The sequence below is a fragment of the Acomys russatus genome, chromosome 8 (assembly GCF_903995435.1).
Source record: "Acomys russatus chromosome 8, mAcoRus1.1, whole genome shotgun sequence".
Taxonomy (NCBI): Eukaryota; Metazoa; Chordata; class Mammalia; order Rodentia; family Muridae; genus Acomys; species Acomys russatus.
This window is the reverse complement of record NC_067144.1, coordinates 2596082-2613566: the sequence shown is the minus strand read 5'-3', so window position 1 is coordinate 2613566 and position 17485 is coordinate 2596082. Positions and strand designations below refer to the sequence as shown.

The following is a 17485-nucleotide window of genomic DNA, read 5'->3' as shown; positions in this document are numbered from 1 at the left end:
TTCCTTCCACACCAGTGTAGAGTCACTGAGTCACTTTTAAAGGTCTCTGGATTGCTTATTAGTTTTTTTTTTTGTTTTGTTTTTTTCCGAGACAGGGTTTCTTTGTGTAGCCTTGGCTGCCTTGGACTCACTTGGTAGACCAGGCTGTCCTCGAACTCAAAAAAACGATCCACCTGCCTCTGCCTCCTGAGTGCTGGGATTAAAGGCGTGCACTACCACGCCTGGCCACTTGTTAGTTCTTTTTGATGTCTCCCCTTTAGAGTCTCAATTGTAGGCCCAGCTTTCAGTGTCATTTCTGAATGCTCACACGTTTGAGGGGAAATATAATTAAAAGTAGGGTCTTCCAAAAAGCCAGGCGTGGTGGCTCATCCCAGCACTCGGGAGGCAGAGGCAGGTGGATTGCTGTGAGTTCAAGGCCAACTTGGTCTACAAAGTAAGTCCAGGACAGCCAAGGCTACACAGAGAGACCCTGTCTCAAAAAACAAACAAACAAAGAATACCTACAAAGATAGAAGAGACAGAAGACTCCTCTTTTCCCTCATGGTTGGAGTTGGACCCTGACTTGATGCATGCTGGGCAAGTGCTTGACCACAACCACAGCCACAGCCCTTCCCTTTAAACCGATTAAGTGTTAAACCAGAATGTGAGCCGCATCACAGGTATGGTGCTAAGAGATTGCAAAGACAAGAAACCTCACACTTTATGGGCGGGGTAGGTTTAACCAATGGCATTTACAGGTTCCTTAAGTAAGAGCATTTGCCTGGTAATGGTGACCATCTGTGCTACCTGGTCAGCCTTGTCCAGAGCAATAAGCCGAGTCCTCCGGTCTTCATGATACAAGGTCATTCAGCACTTTGGACACATCTGTGGAAGTTTCTTACCTCTGTACAGAATCTGGATGCTAAGACATGGCTCCCTGAGAAAGACCTGTCCAGTCCTCTAAGCATTTGTATTCATTCCAAAGGAAAGAGGAATTACATGCTGTTGAAGATTTAATTAATTCACTTGTTAATTTTGAGACAGGGTCTTTATGTAGTCCTGTCTGTCCTAGAGCTCACTATGTAAACCAGGCTGGTCTCCAATCCACAGAGTTCCTCTTGCCTCTGCCTCCAGAGTGCTGGGATTAACAGCTGGCCACACACAGCCACTTGCAGATGTTCTAAAGTAAGTTCTAAAGATGGAGAGAGATACCTTTGCTTCTTTCCTTTCTTCCTCCTACCTCTGCCCCTTTCTTTTTCTTTTTTCCTCTCTAGTAGTCTTCTTTGTTTCCAGGATAGCCTCAGCCTTCACTTCCCATGTGCTGAGAGTCTGGGTATGTGCCCATCAGTGCCCAGCAAGAATTAAATCTCTGTTTTGTATGTCATTTAATTGAGATCTCTGACAGTGTCTCGTTTCTCTAGAAGGAGACATAGGTCTCTTTAATCGTGTGGATGAGTATGTGTACATGACTGCAAGAGCCCATACAGGCTAGAAGTGTGGGATTCCCCCAGAGCTGCAGTTATAGGCAGTTGTGAACCACTCAATGTAAGTGCTGGGAGCAGAACGTAGGTCCTCTGCAAGCCAGTGTGTGCTCTTCACTGCTGAGCCATTTCTTCAGCCCCTGGTTCTCTTTACCCAGTTTATACTCTCACACAGTACCTGGGGCGCTCCCTTGTGTAGGCTATAGTCCCAGTGAATGAATGAGTTAAAGGCATATTGATCTGACTGGTGTCTATGTAAGCCACGTAAAGGGCATCTATGAAGTTTAGCAGCATGAAAAACACTGATGTAACTGGGCAGAGGTGGCCCATGTCTGTAATCCCAGCACTCGAGATTGAGGCCAGCCTGGTCTACAGAGCCAGTTCTGGGACAGCCAGGGCTACACAGAAAGACCCTTTGTGTTCCGTTGTTCCTTGTTCCCCCTTGACACCACGGCCTCTGTTCCGTTTCCCCTCCCTTGAAAGCCTCCCCTCATGACCCTTACTAGCTTACTGATTCGGTATAAGTTTTCCAGTTTTCACACGTGTGTGCAAAGACTCAAAAGATTACATATGAAAGAGACCATGGCAAGGTTTTTTTCCCAGTCTGAGTTACTATAGAATGATTATTACCAGCTCCATCCATTTACCTGCAAACCTCATAATTTCCTTTTTCTTAACAGCTGAGTACTATCTAGACTGTTTTAATTTCCTGCCTCCTGTAAATACAGCAGCAATGAACATGGGCGAACAAATACCTCTGTGGTGGGGTGTGGTCTCCCTTGGGTGTGTACTCAGAAGGGGTCTAACTAGATCTTTTTGATAGACCTATTTCCTAGCTTTTTGAAGCTAGAAGCATTGAAGGGCAAATACAGGAACCATGAAGATGCTGCTCGCTGGCTTGCTCTCAGGCTCACGTAGCTACCTTTCCTATGACTCCCAAAACCACCTGCCATGACCGCCCACAGTGGGCTGGGCCCTCCCACGTCAATCAGCAATGAAGAAAATGCTGCTCAGAATTGCCTACAGGCCATTTTCATAGAGACATTTTCTCAGTTGAAAGTTTTTTCTTCCCAGATAACTCCAGTTTTTGTCATGCTGAGAAAAACTAACTAGCACAGTGTCTGCACCAGTTTGCTTTTGTACCAGTAGTAAATAGTGTTTGCCTTTCCCCACATCCATACCGGAATGTATTGTTGTTTGGTTTTTAGATGTTAGCTGTTTTCATTGTGGTAAGATGAAATATAAAAGTAGCTGTAATTTGCATTGTCTTGGTGGGTAAAGATGTTGAACATTTAAAAAATATTTCCCAGTGAGTGGTGGTGGTGTACACCTTTAGTCCCAGCACTTGAGAGGCAGGGGCAGTTAGATCTCTGTGAGTTCGAGGCCAGCCAGGGCTACACAGAGAAATATTGCCTCGAAGAACAAACAAAAAAATTAAAAAAAATTTTTTTTCTCAAACATTTGTTTTTGAGAACTCTCTTTAATTCCTTACCCCAGTTTTTAACTGGGTAATTTTTTTGATGTTTAATTTTTTTAGTTCTTTACATAGTTTAGATACCAACCCTCTGTCAGACGGATGCCAGTCTGTGATCTTTTACATGAAGTGACTTCCTGGTTGAGTGACTTCTTCTGTGTGTGGCTTTCTATTTTGGGAAGCTCTGTATTTGCTTGTCTGTTAGTCTACTTGTATGTGTATGTATGTATGTATGTATGTGAGTCAGAGCGTGTGTATGTGCATCATGCCCTGCAGCTTGAGTTAAAGAGCGTTCTGCGCCCCCGTGTGGGTGCTGGGAACCTAACCTAGGTCTTCTGCAAGAGCACTAAGTACTCTCTACCACTGAGCTGTTTCTCCAGCCCTGGGTTTTGTTCTGTTAAAGATTTATTTTTATCACTTTTAAGTTGCTGTATATATGTATTCTCTTGACTGCTGAGCCATTTTTTCAGTCCCTTGGGTTTTGTTTTAAATCTTATTTTCTAGGTCCAAAAGCTGCTTTGCATGTGCCCAGTAGATTTTCATGGAATCTTCCAATTAGATGAAAGACGGAGAGATGCGGTGATTGCACTGGGCATTTTTCTCATCGAATCTGATCTTCAGGTAAGTCTTTCCTAAGTTTGTGATCCCTACAGTGTAAAGGGGGAGTAATGAGAACCTGTGCTTGTATTGCGCGTGTTTACCTCGCACTCTCGCACTGACAGTCCCAGGAGTGTGCATCCCAGCCTTGGCAAAGCGATGACGGGAGGGGGAAGCAGGGTAAATGGGACAGTGGCACTGATCTCCTAGGAAACTTACTGAATGTTTGCTGTTTATTTAGAGTAAGGGTCTCTTTACATAGCCTGGTGATCCTAGTATTAACAATGTAGCCCAGGCTGCCTCAAACTCACAGAGATCTGCCTGCCTTTGCCTCTCAAGTACTGAGGTTAAAGGCGTGTGTCACCGTGCCCAGCCAATTTACTGATTCTTTAAAATAAATAAAGAAGTGCTTTGAACTATTTTAAAATTTAGGGGTACAACTAAGATAAAATTCTTTTTTTTTTTTTAAAGATTTATTTATTTATTTATTTATTTATTTATTTATTTATTTATTATGTATACAGTGCTCTGCCTGCATGTACACCTGCATGCCAGAAGAGGGCATCAGATCTTATTATAGATGGTTGTGAGCCATCATGTTGTTGCTGGGAATTGAATTCATGACCTTTGGAAGAGCAGATAGTACTCTTAACCTCTGAGCCATCTCTCCAGCCCAGATAAAATTCTTTTGAGACATAATTGCATATTTTACAAAGTAGATTTACTTTTTAGTAGCAGTTAATGTTCATCAGTCATACATCAGCCATATAAGACCATCTTTATCAAAACTTAATAGAAATAAAATTTGAGAAATTACTAATAGCATTTTGGTAGGGATTAAACTGCAGCCATGCCAGGCAGTGGTGGTGCATGCCTTCAATCCCAGCACTTGGGAGGCAGAGGCAGGTGGAGCCCTGTGAGTTCGAGACTAGCCTGGTCTACAAAGTGAGTCCAGGACAGCTAAGACTACACAGGGAAACCCTGTCTTGAAAAACCAAGCAAGCAAGCAAACAAACAAACAAAAAACAAACAAACAAAAAAAAGCAGCAGCCATGTTGCTACAATTGTTATTGTTCCACTGTTTTTATAGTTGGCAAATGCCCCCCTCTTTTTTTAAACAGATTTATTTCTCTTACTTATATAATATTTGGCTTGCATATGAGCCAACAGGCCAGAAGGGGGCACCAGATCTCATTATAGATGGTTATGGGCTACCAAGTGCTTGCTAGGAATTGAACTCAGGACCTCTGGAAGAGCAGCCAGTGCTCTTAACCTCTGAGCCATCTCTCCAGCCCCATACTTGACATTTTTAAGATGGCAAGGAAGAAAAAAGTACAAAGTACCTCTCCTGCAATTTAGCTTCCACATAAGGATTGACCAGAGTCAGATGGCACATGACAGTTTACCTGTACTGCCAGTTCCACCTTTGGCCTCTGGATGCAGGTGGAACCCAGCAGGCTTTGCTAGACCTTGAGAAGGCCAAGGGCCACGGCTTCTGTATTGGTTCATGCCCAGTTTGTTTGCCTGACTCTGTCCAGGATACTTAGTGTTCAAAGACTAAGAGGGAACATAGAACACACTTAACAGAAGTAGAGGAAAGAGGCCAAAGTGTCACATCCAGAAGCTGTGGCTTTGACTCTTTGGTCCCAAGAATGAGACACTGCTGGAGAGGTGGAAGTCTGGGGTATCAGGATAGCCAATTGAACTTAGTCCCTTTCTTAGCAGGATCCACTTTCTGAACCCCAGACTCTTAGGAAGCCCTCAGGGAAGATTACAGGCCTGTTCAGCAGGGACCCTATGCTAAGGAGATTCTAGCTTCCAGCAAATGACCTTTAATCGTACCTAGAAGTTCTTCCCCCACCTATAGGATAATATTTTATAGGTTTATTTATTTTATATATATAGTGTTCTGTCTGCATGTATGCCTACACGCCAGAAGAGGGCATCAGATCACGTTATAGATGGTTGTGAGCGACCATGTGGTTCTGGGAACTGAACTCTGGACCTTTGGAAAAGTAGCCAGTGCTCTTAACCTCTGAGCCATCTCTCCACCCTCCCCATAGGATAATTAAGTACTGTGTTTTCCCTCTTGTGATAGGACAGTGTTACTGCATGGAAATGAGGTACTGTACCACTGTATGTAGAGTAAGCATCCTGGCACCCCCTAGCTCCAATGAATCAGACACATTCACTCTCAAACCCCTCCCCACTGCCCAAAGTTTATAAATAAAGCCTGGCTGGCTTCCACTCTCAGGTGCTTGCTCTGTTCCTCCACCATGACAGTCTGAGACTCCATTTATTCTGTGGAAGAGTCACCGCTGGATACCTGGGGTTTGACTGTTGGTCAAGGCAGTGAAGGCAGTGGTGGTGGAGCTGCCACAGCAGCTGGTGAATCATTTACTGGGCCCGAGGCTCACTGGGCCCGCCATCCACCTGGTTTCGGGTACGCAGGTTTTGGGTGTCCACTTGCATGTGCTTAACAAAGAGCTGTAAGACTTGGTATCATCAGGGGCTTGTGAAGCTCCTGCGTCTCCCCTGCCGTCTGACACCAGCCATTTCATTCTAAAGAGCTAAACTGTAACACCTGATGGAGAATCATTCCACCTCCCCCAGTGAGACCAGGAGCCTCATCTAGCGCAGGCCTCGCCCTAAAGTGCTCTAGCTGTGCCTGAGAGAGGAACTGGACCTTTGACCTCTGGAAGCAAGCAGCCCCTGGACCAGCCCATCAGACATGGAAGCCAGGCCACCTGATAGGATCCATGGGTGGCTTTGGCCTATCTGTACCCCTGTCATTGAAGACAAACTTAAGTATGTGCTTGCAAGTACTTCCTGGAGAGACCTTTACAGGGGCCTGTCTCTCAGAGAAGCCTACAGAGCATGTTCGAGCTCCTGAGGAACAGACCATGTGACATCTTCTGGACCGTGATGTATAGAAATAGGGTGATGCATGTGAATTTCTGGATGTTTACGTCATCCCTAGAGAATCTGAGATTATTAGATATGAGTAGCTTAATCTATGCGGAAAAACCCGATAGTCACTTACTAAATATAATTTTTGTTTGTTTTTTAGCACAAAGATTGTATCGTTCCTTATCTTCTTCGGCTACTCAGAGGTCTTCCAAAAGTGTATTGGGTAGAAGAGAGCACAGCTCGGAAAGGCAAAGGTAATTTTGTGTGGTATTTATTATGAATGCAAAATAAATAAGTAAATAAGAAAATTAGGCAGTTTTTGGCTGGTTCCACCAGATGTGGAACAACTTACCTCCTATAGCAGTGTGGCTGACCTTGCTCACTGCTGTCCAGAACCCGTGGGTAAAGGGCGATGGATGCCCAGCCTGTAGCTTTCCATTGCACTCTTCTGGGAATGAGCAAAGTCTCTTTAGCCGTTCAGAAAAGTTGATTTGGCTACAGTTGGGCCATCTGCATCTGTCCGTCCCCAAACCATCCATTTTGCCCCAGAGCTAATAGATTCACTCCTGGAGAAAGGTCAGTTCTTCATGTTGGAGGCTGCTCTCCCAAGGGGCAGGTGGACTCGGGGACACAGCCGTAACTTCTCACTAGAATAGTTTCGTCGTTTTTGTTGTCCTTAAGCTTCAGTTAAATTCCTACTTTAAAAGACTACGCCTGGTAGCCAGGCGCAGTGTCGCACGCCTGTGATCCCAGCACTCAGGGAAACAGGCAGCTGGATCTCTGTGAGTTTGAGGCCAGCCTGGTCTACAAAGTAAGTCCACAACAGCCAAGGCTACACAGAGAAACCCTGTCTCAAAAAACTACCCCCCCCCCAAAAAAAAACCCATTATGCCTGTATAATCCTTTAATCCTAGCACTTGGAAGGCAGAGAAAGGTGGATCTCTGTGAGTTCCAGACCAGCCTGGTCTACAAAGCGAGTTCCAGAGCAACCAAGGATAAACAGAGAAACCCTGTCTTCAAAAACAAAGCAAAACAAAACAAACCCAGAAAAGTCTATTTTGTGTGCCATGGTGTGCATTTAGAGGTCAGAGGACAGCTTTTAGGAACTGGCTCTTAGCTTCTACCCTGTGTGACCAAAGGGTTAAACTCAGCTTGTTAAATTTGGTGAGAAGTACTTTTACCTGTTGGCCTTCAGTGGAATCTTGGCATGTATAGAAGCAGAATGAATTCAAGCGCTGTGGTGCTCACCTTTAATCCCAGCACTCGGGAGGCAGAGGCAGGCAGATCTCTGAGTTCCAGGTCAGCCTGGTCTACAAAGTGCGTTCCAGGACAACCAGGGCTACACAGAGAAACCCTGTCTCAAAACAACAACAATGAAAGAAAGAAAGAAAGAAAGAAAGATAAAGAAAAAAAGGAAGAAAGAAAGAAAAGGGAAAACAAGAAAGAAGAAATGGAATGAATTCATATGCATTTAAAAATTTTTTATTTTGGGGGTTGGAGAGATGGCCGAGAGGTTAAGAGTTCTGGCTGCTCTTCCAGAGGTCTTGAGTTCAATTCCCAGCAACCACATGGTGGCTCACAACCATCTATAGCCTCTAATGCCCTCTTCTGGCCTGCATGTGTACACGCAGGCAGAGCACTGTATACATAATAACAAATAAATAAATCTTAAAAAAAAAAAGATTAAGAAAATTTTTAAATTTTATTCATCTATCATCTGTCTACCTATCTATCTATCTGATTTTTTATTCCCTTGGGATAGGGTCTTATATAACCCAGTCTTGCCTCAAACTCAATAAATAGATGAGGTTGACCTTGAATTTCTGATCCTCCTGCTTCTGCCTCTCTAGTGCTGGGATTTCAGTCATGTACCTGAAATTATATTGTGTTTGGGACTGAATTTAGAGCCTCATATTTTATAGACAACACCACTACCTGATCTATACCCCCACCGTGTCTGTGTGTGTGTGTGTGTGTGTGTGTGTGTGTGTGTGTGTGTGTGTGTGTGCATGCGTGTTGATGAGAGGGCTCTTGCCATCCTGGAGCTCAAGTAGACTAGGCTGGCTAGCAAACCCAGGAATCTTTCTGTTTTCTTTTGTCCCTGTCTTGCTGACACTGGCATTATAAGCCGTGTGCTCCCGTGCCTGGTTTTTCATGTGGTTGCTAGGAGTCACACCCAGGTCCTTCTGTTTGGTACGGTGCTTACTGACCCATGTCCCAGCCTGCTCCCCTGACCCCTTTTTTTTTTTGTTTTGTTTTTCAAGACAGGGTTTCTCTGTGTAGCCCTGGCTGTCCTGGACTCACTCTGTAAACCAAGTTGGCCTTGAACTCACAAAGATCCTCCTGTCTTGGCTGGGCGTGGTGGCGCACGCCTTTAATCCCAGCACTCGGGAGGCAGAGGCAGGCGGATCGCTGTGAGTTCGAAGCCAGCCTGGTCTACAAAATGAGTCTAGGATGGCCAAGGCTACACAGAGAAACCCTGTCTCGAAAAACCAAAAAAAAAAAAAAAAAAAAAGATCCTCCTGTCTCTGCCTCTGGAGTGCTGGGATTAAAAGAGTATATCACCACGCCTAGCTCCCTTCCTTTTTTTGAAAGGCAGTATAACTTATATTATTTGAATCCAGAGTAGTGGTTCCCAAAGTGGGCAATCTAAATTATAGTAAACCCTAATATGATTCTGATACACATACAGGTTTCAGAGCTACCCAGGTAGCATTTTAAGATTCTGATAGAATTCTAATAATCTTCCATATACTGTGTGCTGTCATATACTGAGAATATGTCCATGAAAAAGCGGGTACTCTTATGTATTAAGATGGATTACATTATTCATGATATCACATGATAATCATGATTGAAATAATGGGGTAGTTGTAACATTTAAAGGTACACCTGACAGAAAGGCTGCACATGCATAACTTTTGGTGTTTACAGTACGGTACTTCTTCCAGCTTTAATTGCTTTGAAGAATTTCCTTGCTGTTAGGCTTAGTTTGCCAGGGGTATGTGGTTCAGTAATCAGGTTCCTGGCTCTGAGACTCAGTGCAACATCTAGCCCAGTATAAACACGTGCTTGTGTATGCTTCATTCTTCTCCTCCTCCTCCTCCTCCTCCTCCTCTTCCTCCTCCTCCTCTTTCTTCTTCTTGTTCTTCTTCTTTTTTTGGTTTTGGTTTTTGGTTTTTGTTTTTGTTTTTGAGACAGGGTTTCCTTGTGTAGCCTTGCCTGTCCTAGACTTGCTTTGTAGACCAGGCTGGCCTCGAACTCATAGTGATCCGCCTGCCTCTGCCTCCTGAGTGCTGGGGTTAAAGGCGTGCGCCACTATGCCCGGCGCTGCTTCATTCTTCTTAAAGTGATATTAATATGTATTTGGTGGATCTACTGTTGCTTATACTCTATTTAGATTTGTGTCTTGGCTCGCAAATATAGCTCACTTGTTAAAATGCTTGCCTTTAGCGTGCCTGAAGCCCTGGCTCTGATCTCCAGCACCACAGGAAGTAGGTGTGGAACTAATAATCCATCACCAAACGTGTAATCCCAGCACTTAGAAGGCAGAGGCAGGAAGTCCAAGGTTGGCTCAGGGAGGTGCCCACACAAGCCTGATGCCCTGAGTTCAGACTGTAAAGCTGGATTTGGTCAGTCAGGCCCCAGAAATCTCAGCACTCCTACAGCAAGGTAGGAGGTGGAGGTAGGAGAAGCCTGTGGAAGCTTGCAGGCCAGCTCAACTGGAAAACGCAGCGCAGCACAAACAGAAATCCTGAGGTTATCCTCCACCCTCCAAGATGCTCTGGCATGTGCATGTGTCCTCACACACAAACACAAGAGCTCAAGGTCGCATTCATTTTCCATGAGTTCAGTCCCCAGGACCAACATGAGGGAAGGAAAGAACTGACCCTACAGGTTGTCCTCAGACATCTACACACATGCTGTGTCTCTCTTATGTGTCACACGTCACACATACACACACGTGTAGTAAAAAACAATCATAAAAATTAAAGCAAAGTCTATATGTTTGTTTTGGGGGTGAGGCCTCATGTATCCCAGCCAGGCCTCAAATTCCCTGTGTGGTGAGAGTAACTTTGAACTTCCAGTTTTCCTGTCTCTGCTGCCTATGTGTTGGGATGCAGGCTTGAGCGACCACATCTGTTTTCTTACCTCATTTAAGTTGGCCCTTTGACAGGCTGCGTGAGGAAAGGAACATACTGAATCAGGTGGCCAGTATGTCTGTCTGTCTGTCTGTTGTTGGTTGGCTGTGGTTTTGTGCTGGAATCACAGGTGTGTGGCACTGCATCCAGCTGCTTGTTTATCTCACTCACACCTCGTGTCTTCCAGGTAACCTCCCGGTTGCAGAGAGCTTCAGCTTCTGCCTGGTGACCCTGCTGTCTGATGTGGCTTTCAGGGACCCCTCACTGAGGGATGAGGTGAGCACTTGGAACTTGTCGTCGTGGATGCTAATTGAAAAAAGTTCTAGAATGATGAAAAGGGCTGTGAGGCATGAGTGGGTTGTGTTGGTTTTATTTATTACTGTTTGTATGTGCATGTGTATGTGTGTTTACACACACACACACACACACACACACACACACACACACACACACACGCAGAGGCCAGAGGAGGACATTAGTGTTTTCCTCTTGAGTTTTTCACTTTTGTGCATAAAAACCCCTTATGTATGCATGCATGTATGTATACATTTATTCATTCTGATGCTGGAAACTTAACTCAAGACCTGTACTTTTAATGGGCATGATGGCGCTCACCTTTAATCCCAGCCCTTGGGAGGCAGAGGCAGGTAGATCTCTGTGAGTTCGATGTCAGCCTGGTCTACAGAGCGAGTCCAGAACAGCCAGGGCTGTTACATAGAGAAATCCTGTCTCAGAAAACCAAAATAAAATAAAATAAAATAAAAAGACCAGCAGTCTCTTTACCACTGAGCTGCTCCACAGAGTGAGTTCCAAATCAGCCAGGCCTACCCAGAGAAACCCTGCCTCAAAAACAAAACAACAAAAACGCAGCAGGTTTATCTATTTCATCCTGCAAACACCAAAGGTCCATAGGAGTCATGCCTCTATAAAGTTCACTTGACCTGTGCTGACCACTGCAAGTTAAGCTTTACAGACATTGCTTTGAATAAGAATGGCCCCCCTAGGCTCATATATTTGAATGTTTAGTCATCAGGCAGTTGCACTATTTAAGAAGAATTAGCAAGTGTGGCCTTTCTGGAAGAAGTGTGTCACTAGGAATGAGACTTGAAGTTTCAAAAAGCCTGTGCAGGCCGACCCATTCTCTCTCTGCCTGTGGGTCAGGATGTAGCTCTCAGCTCCTTCTCCAGCACTGTGCCTGCCGTGCCTGCTGCCTCATTCCCGGCCATCATGATAATGGACTAAGCTCTGAAATTGTAAGCCAGTCCCAGTTAAATATTCTCTCTTCTAAGAGTTGCCTTGGTCATGGTGTCTCTTCTGGCAGTTGTGAAGAGACACCAGTGCCTGTTAGCTAATACGATTTTCACTATCAACATGTCTTCTGGGCTGTCCCATTGTGGAGGAGTAGGTTTTACACAATGTGCCCACTCTAGTACTGTAATTTCCCTCAGCCTTCAAATCCTTTCAGCAACACTAAGCCAAGGGATCTCAGGCGTCTCCAGCCTTTTTCAAGCTCCCCCCTTGACAAGTCCTTCAGCCAACCATTCAAACAAACTTTTGCCATCCACTTTTTTTTTTTAACTGTGCGAGCTTCCGTATTACACCTAGAATCTCCGCTCAACCTGATGCAGTTTTATGTTCCTTCCACCATTATCCCACATCTTTAAAATCCATTGTCACACATATTCCCTGTCAGAGAAGGGGAGAGAGAGAGCAAGAGCGAGTAAGTGTACTCATCCAGGGCTGCCCACCCACAAGAGACCGAGCAAGGCCAGTGAGACTGCCGGTTGGTTATAAGGAGCATGTGTAGCCACGCAGAGAGAAGCCTGGGGCTGTGGGGAACACTGAGGGAGCCTGGAGGCGTGCGTGGACCCCAGGTCACCATAGGTCCCTTCTGCCAGAGGTAAAGGAAATGACTCCCTTTGGCAGCTGGGAATGAGTTTCACAAGTTCCTGAAGAATGCTGGCTTTTATCTAACCTTAGGAACCCTCCTTAGTCCAGCTCTGCTCATTTCCGGACATTTGGGCTGTGGATTGGACTTCCTGAGCTGTGACGTCCCCCAGGCTTCTGTTGAGTGAGTCAGCAAACTTAGCAGCTCTTGGGTAGAGTAGCGCACCTCCTTGTGGACCACACGCTCTCTGCCCTCCAGGAGCCAGCTCAGCCTTGAGTCTGGTTAGAGGCCTGGAGGTGGCCCTGAGGGACATCAGTGTTGTCTTGCCTGGCATCTCCTTCAGAGAAAGTCACTGCTGGGGTAGCAGGCAATGCAGGATTAGTTTCCTCAGTTGAAGGGGTGGGGTGGGAGACCATCTGCTGCTGAGGGTGGAAGACTACTTCCTCAGGTGAGATAAACCCTTAAGAATCTGGGGGTTCAGAGTTCTTGGTTTCAGTAGTTTTTTTTTCATACATCTCCATCCATACAGGATCACTCCCCCTCCCTTTAAAAAAAAAAAAGATTTATTTATTACATATACAATGTTATGCTTGCATGTACACCTGCTCACTAGAAGAGGGCACCAGAGCTCATTATAGATGGTTGTGAGCCACCATGTGGTTGCTGGGAATTGAACTCAGGACCTTTGGAAGAACAGACAGTGCTCTTAACCTCTGAGCCATCTCTCCAGCCCCAATTATGCCAATGTTATCATGAGGGCCGCGGCTTGATTTTCCACAGAGCAACTTGAGCTCTGTGGCTGCTGGAGAGAAGATTCTCTTCTACGGCACACTTAGCAACCTTCGCCTGCTGTGTGCATCTGCAGGTGGCCAGTCTTATCACTGAATTCAGCGTTGTCCTTCACTATATTCTGAGATGCTAGAAGTTGGTTAATTCATTTCAATGGAGTTCATTCTTTCTCTTTGCCAGTTTATCCAGAGATGCTGGAAGCAACCAACCAGCATCTTCATTTTCTTTATTTTTTCACAAACTGTCAAAAGTTTTATATACAGAGTCCTCAAGTCGGTTGGTGAATCAGGAGAATCAAATACATTTGTCGTCTTCAGTTTGTGATATAGTTCCCGCCCCGGGCTTTCAGTTCTCTCCGAGCTCCTAGGAGAGGCTCAGTAAGGATGGGGAAGCCTGTTCCAGATACTTAAAAACTCAGCCTTACACTTCTGCTGCTCTAGAACCACTTCTGGTGTGAAAATCTGTCTCAGTAAGGGCTCTCTCTCTAGAGCTCTAGTGCTTCTCAACTTGTGGGTTGTAAAGCCCCCTCTGGGGTTTGTTTGCCCCTTTCACAGGGGTTGCCTAAGGCCATCAGAAAACACAGATATTTACATTACAATCCAAAACAGTAGCAAAATTACAACAAATAATTTTATGGTTGTGGGTCACCACAACATGAGGAAGTGTGTTAAAGGGTTGTAGCATTAGGAAGGCGGAGAGGCACTGCTCTAGAGGAACAGAACTGATAAATGAATAGATTCATGTTAAACAGTAAAGCTCTCTCCCTCCCTCTCTGTCTCTGTCTCTCTCTCTCTCTCTGTGTGTGTCTCTCTCTCTGTGTCTCTCTCTGTCTTTCTCTCTCTCTCTCTCTGTGTCTCTCTCTGTCTTTCTCTCTCTCTCTCTTTTGGTTTTTCGAGACAGGGTTTCTCTGTGTAACAATCCTGGCTATCCTTGACTCACTTTTGTAGACCAGGCTGGCCTTGAACTGACAGAGATCCACCTGCCTCTGCCTCCTGAGTGCTGGCATTAAAGATGTGTGCCACCACCATGCCCAGCTTCATCCCACCATTTCTGGTAGTATTAATATTAGGGAAATAGTGGACTATTGACTACTTATGAACAAATCTTGTCACATCTGTTTTTTTTCCCCCTCTGCCTGCATTTTGCATCCCAGTCTACTGAGACACACACACATTCTCTCTCTCTCTCTCCCTCTCTCCCTCTCCCTCTCTCTCTCTCTCTCTCTCTCTCTCTCTCTCTCTCTCTCTCTCTCTCTTTCTTTAAAAGTACCAGCCAGGTATTGGTGGCAGATATCTTTAATCCCAGCACTTGGGAGGCAGAGGCAGGTGGATATCTGTGAGTTCGAGGCCAGCCTGGTCTACAAGGTGAGTCCAGGACAGCCAAGGCTACACAGAGAAACTCTGTCTCAAAAAACTAAACAAAAAACAACCGAACAAAAAGTACTAAGTACTTACAGTGTAAGTATATGTTTTGTAGCTTAAGAACATATAGAAAGATGAGAAGAGACTTTAAATGTTTCTTTTTTTTTTGGTTTTTCGAGACAGGGTTTCTCTGTGTAGCCTTGGCCATCCTGGACTCACTTTGTAGACCAGGCTGGCCTCGAACTCACAGCGACCCGCCTGCTTCTGCCTCCCGACTGCTGGGATTAAAGGCATGCGCCACCACGCCCGGCTCAAGACTTTAAATGTTTTATGTAGCCAAGAATGTGAAGTGTTTACAAAACAAAAATAACAAAAGCCTAATGGCTCGTACAAAGAAGTATAGACTGTGATGGATGTGAGGTCGCTCTGGGTGAGTTCCTGCATCTCTGAAGCATCCATGTGTGTGCTCTGAGTCCCACACTTCCAAGTAAGATGTGTAAAATTAGTCTGTTATGGTAAGAGATGACATAGTATCATGAAGAAATGATGATCATATGGAGTAAAACTGAAAGCATTAAGCCCCCGTAGCCAGGAAAAGAGACAATTTGAGGACCTAGTAGAGAGAACCGGCCTGAGGGAGTGGTTACAAGCTTCAGGAAGTCAGGCAAAGTTTTTGATCCTGAGTTGTGGGGCATGGACAGGCCTGGTAAGATAATGTCTAAAGCTCCTTCCAATTTTGACTGAACTTTGTTAATACTTATCCAATTTTGGTAACAGGTTTGTTTTGTGTCCTTTACTTTTTACAGATTTTAGAGGCGCTTTTGCAGGTTTTGAACGTCCTTTTGGGAATGTGCCAGGCCTTAGAGATTCAAGAAAAAGGTATGATTATAAATCTTCAAGACTTTTATTTTCACTTTTTAAAACTGCATTTATTATTATTTGTGTCTGCATATAGTGTGTGTGAGTGTGTGTGTGTGTGTGTGTGTGTGTGTGTGTGTGTGCGCGCGCGCGTGCACGCATTCAAACATATGCGTATGTGTGCTTAAACACAGCTAACTTTCAGGAGTCAGTTCTCTCCTTCTGCCATGGGATCCAGACGCAGCTCAGTGGTTTGCAAGGGTTGGAGTTTCCTCATTAGGTGCTGCTTGGCCTTCAAAGCGGTTTTTTGTTTATCTTTTCCCTTCCCTTGTTTTCTGTTTCTTCGTTTTGTATTTTTTATACTTTATATGTACCTGATGGGTAGAGACGATGTTTGTTGTGTGCTGGTGTGCTGAGAGGCCACATGGGGCTGTGAGCGCAGCACTGTGTACAAATGCCTGGTATCCTTGACCAGGAACTTCAGTTTTGCCTGCTATAATAGTTTAAGGGATAGTTTAGGTGACTTCTACAGGTCACTTCTCCCGTAGTGTAATTAGGACAACGAATGTAATCTGAGGTGGCCACAGTAGCTAAACGAGACCCAACTATATGACCAATTGGGATATGCATGAATAGACCAGGCCATCCCAAGGATAGCAAAGGTGACAGGCACAGTCTGACATTACTGGTAATGCCAGACTGAAGCATCATGTTCACCCTGTCACTGTGGGTACAAGTTGGTGCCGTGTGGCTGTCATAAGTCACTCCATCTTCTCACTCTCCTTGATCGTCTAGAGTACCTCTGCAAGCACGCGGTCCCGTGCCTGATCGGGATTTCGAGATCCTTTGGACGGTACAGCAACTCAGAAGAGTCTCTCCTCTCAAAGCTCTTCCCCAAAGTCCCTCCTCACTCCCTGAGAATCCCAGAGGAGCTAGAGGGTGTGCGGAGGCGCTCTTTCAATGACTTCCGCTCCATCCTGCCCAGCAACCTGCTGACTGTCTGCCAGGAGGGCACCCTGAAGAGGAAAACCAGCAGTGTGTCCAGCATTTCTCAGGTGGGCTGCACTCCCAGGGGAAGGCTGAGGGAGGAGACCCTCAGTCAGTGCTCAGGCAAAGAAATAATATGTGTGTAGTTTGGGGTTCTCACTAAAGTTCTCTTATTACAATCAAAAGACTTGTCCCCTTTTTTCTGTATTTGAGACAGGGTTTCACCCTACAGCCCAGACTAGAACTCACTGTAGCCCAGATGGCCTAGAACTTGTGATCTCCTTTACTTACCCTTTCATGCTCAGATTACAGATGTGAGCCACCTCACTTGCTAAAGAACTGATCTCTTTTAAGACTTTTTTCTTAGGTTGGGATAGAGGCTCACTCTGCAGAGTAGGATAGCCTCAGACAGATCCTCCTGCCTCAGGCCCCTCAGTGCTGCCATTCCAAGGATGCCCCAGCACACCTGGCCTCCTCAGTGCTGCCATTCCAAGGATGCCCCAGCACACCTGGCCTCCTCAGTGCTGCCATTCCAAGGATGCCCCAGCACACCTGGCCTCCTCAGTGCTGCCATTCCAAGGATGCCCCAGCACACCTGGCCTCCTCAGTGTTGCCATTCCAAGGATGCCCCAGCACACCTGGCCTCCTCAGTGTTGGCATTCCAGGGATGCCCCAGCACAGCTGGCCTCCTCAGTGTTGGCATTCCAGGGATGCCCCAGCACACCTGGCCTCCTCAGTGTTGCCATTCCAAGGATGCCCCAGCACACCTGGCCTCCTCAGTGTTGCCATTCCAAGGATGCCCCAGCACACCTGGCCTCCCCAGTGTTGGCATTCCAAGGATGCCCCAGCACACCTGGCCTCCTCAGTGTTGCCATTCCAAGGATGCACCAGCACACCTGGCTTTTCTTTCTTTTTTTCTTTTTTCTTTCTTGCTTTTTTTGTTTGTTTGTTTGTTTGTTTGTTTCTCTGTGTAGCCTTGGCTGCCCTATGTAGACCAGGCTGGCCTCAAACTCACAGTG

The 17485-nt window shown here is 45.6% G+C and overlaps 1 protein-coding gene across 1 annotated transcript in view; it reads left to right on the top strand.

Annotated features, from left to right (window-relative positions):
* Positions 1 to 17485, top strand: part of Pi4ka (phosphatidylinositol 4-kinase alpha) — a 128998-nt gene that overhangs the window by 12945 nt on the left and 98568 nt on the right. The window contains 5 exon segments of the mRNA XM_051150612.1: positions 3439 to 3555; positions 6602 to 6695; positions 10771 to 10859; positions 15428 to 15500; positions 16275 to 16534. Coding sequence (XP_051006569.1) covers positions 3439 to 3555; positions 6602 to 6695; positions 10771 to 10859; positions 15428 to 15500; positions 16275 to 16534 — 633 coding nt within the window.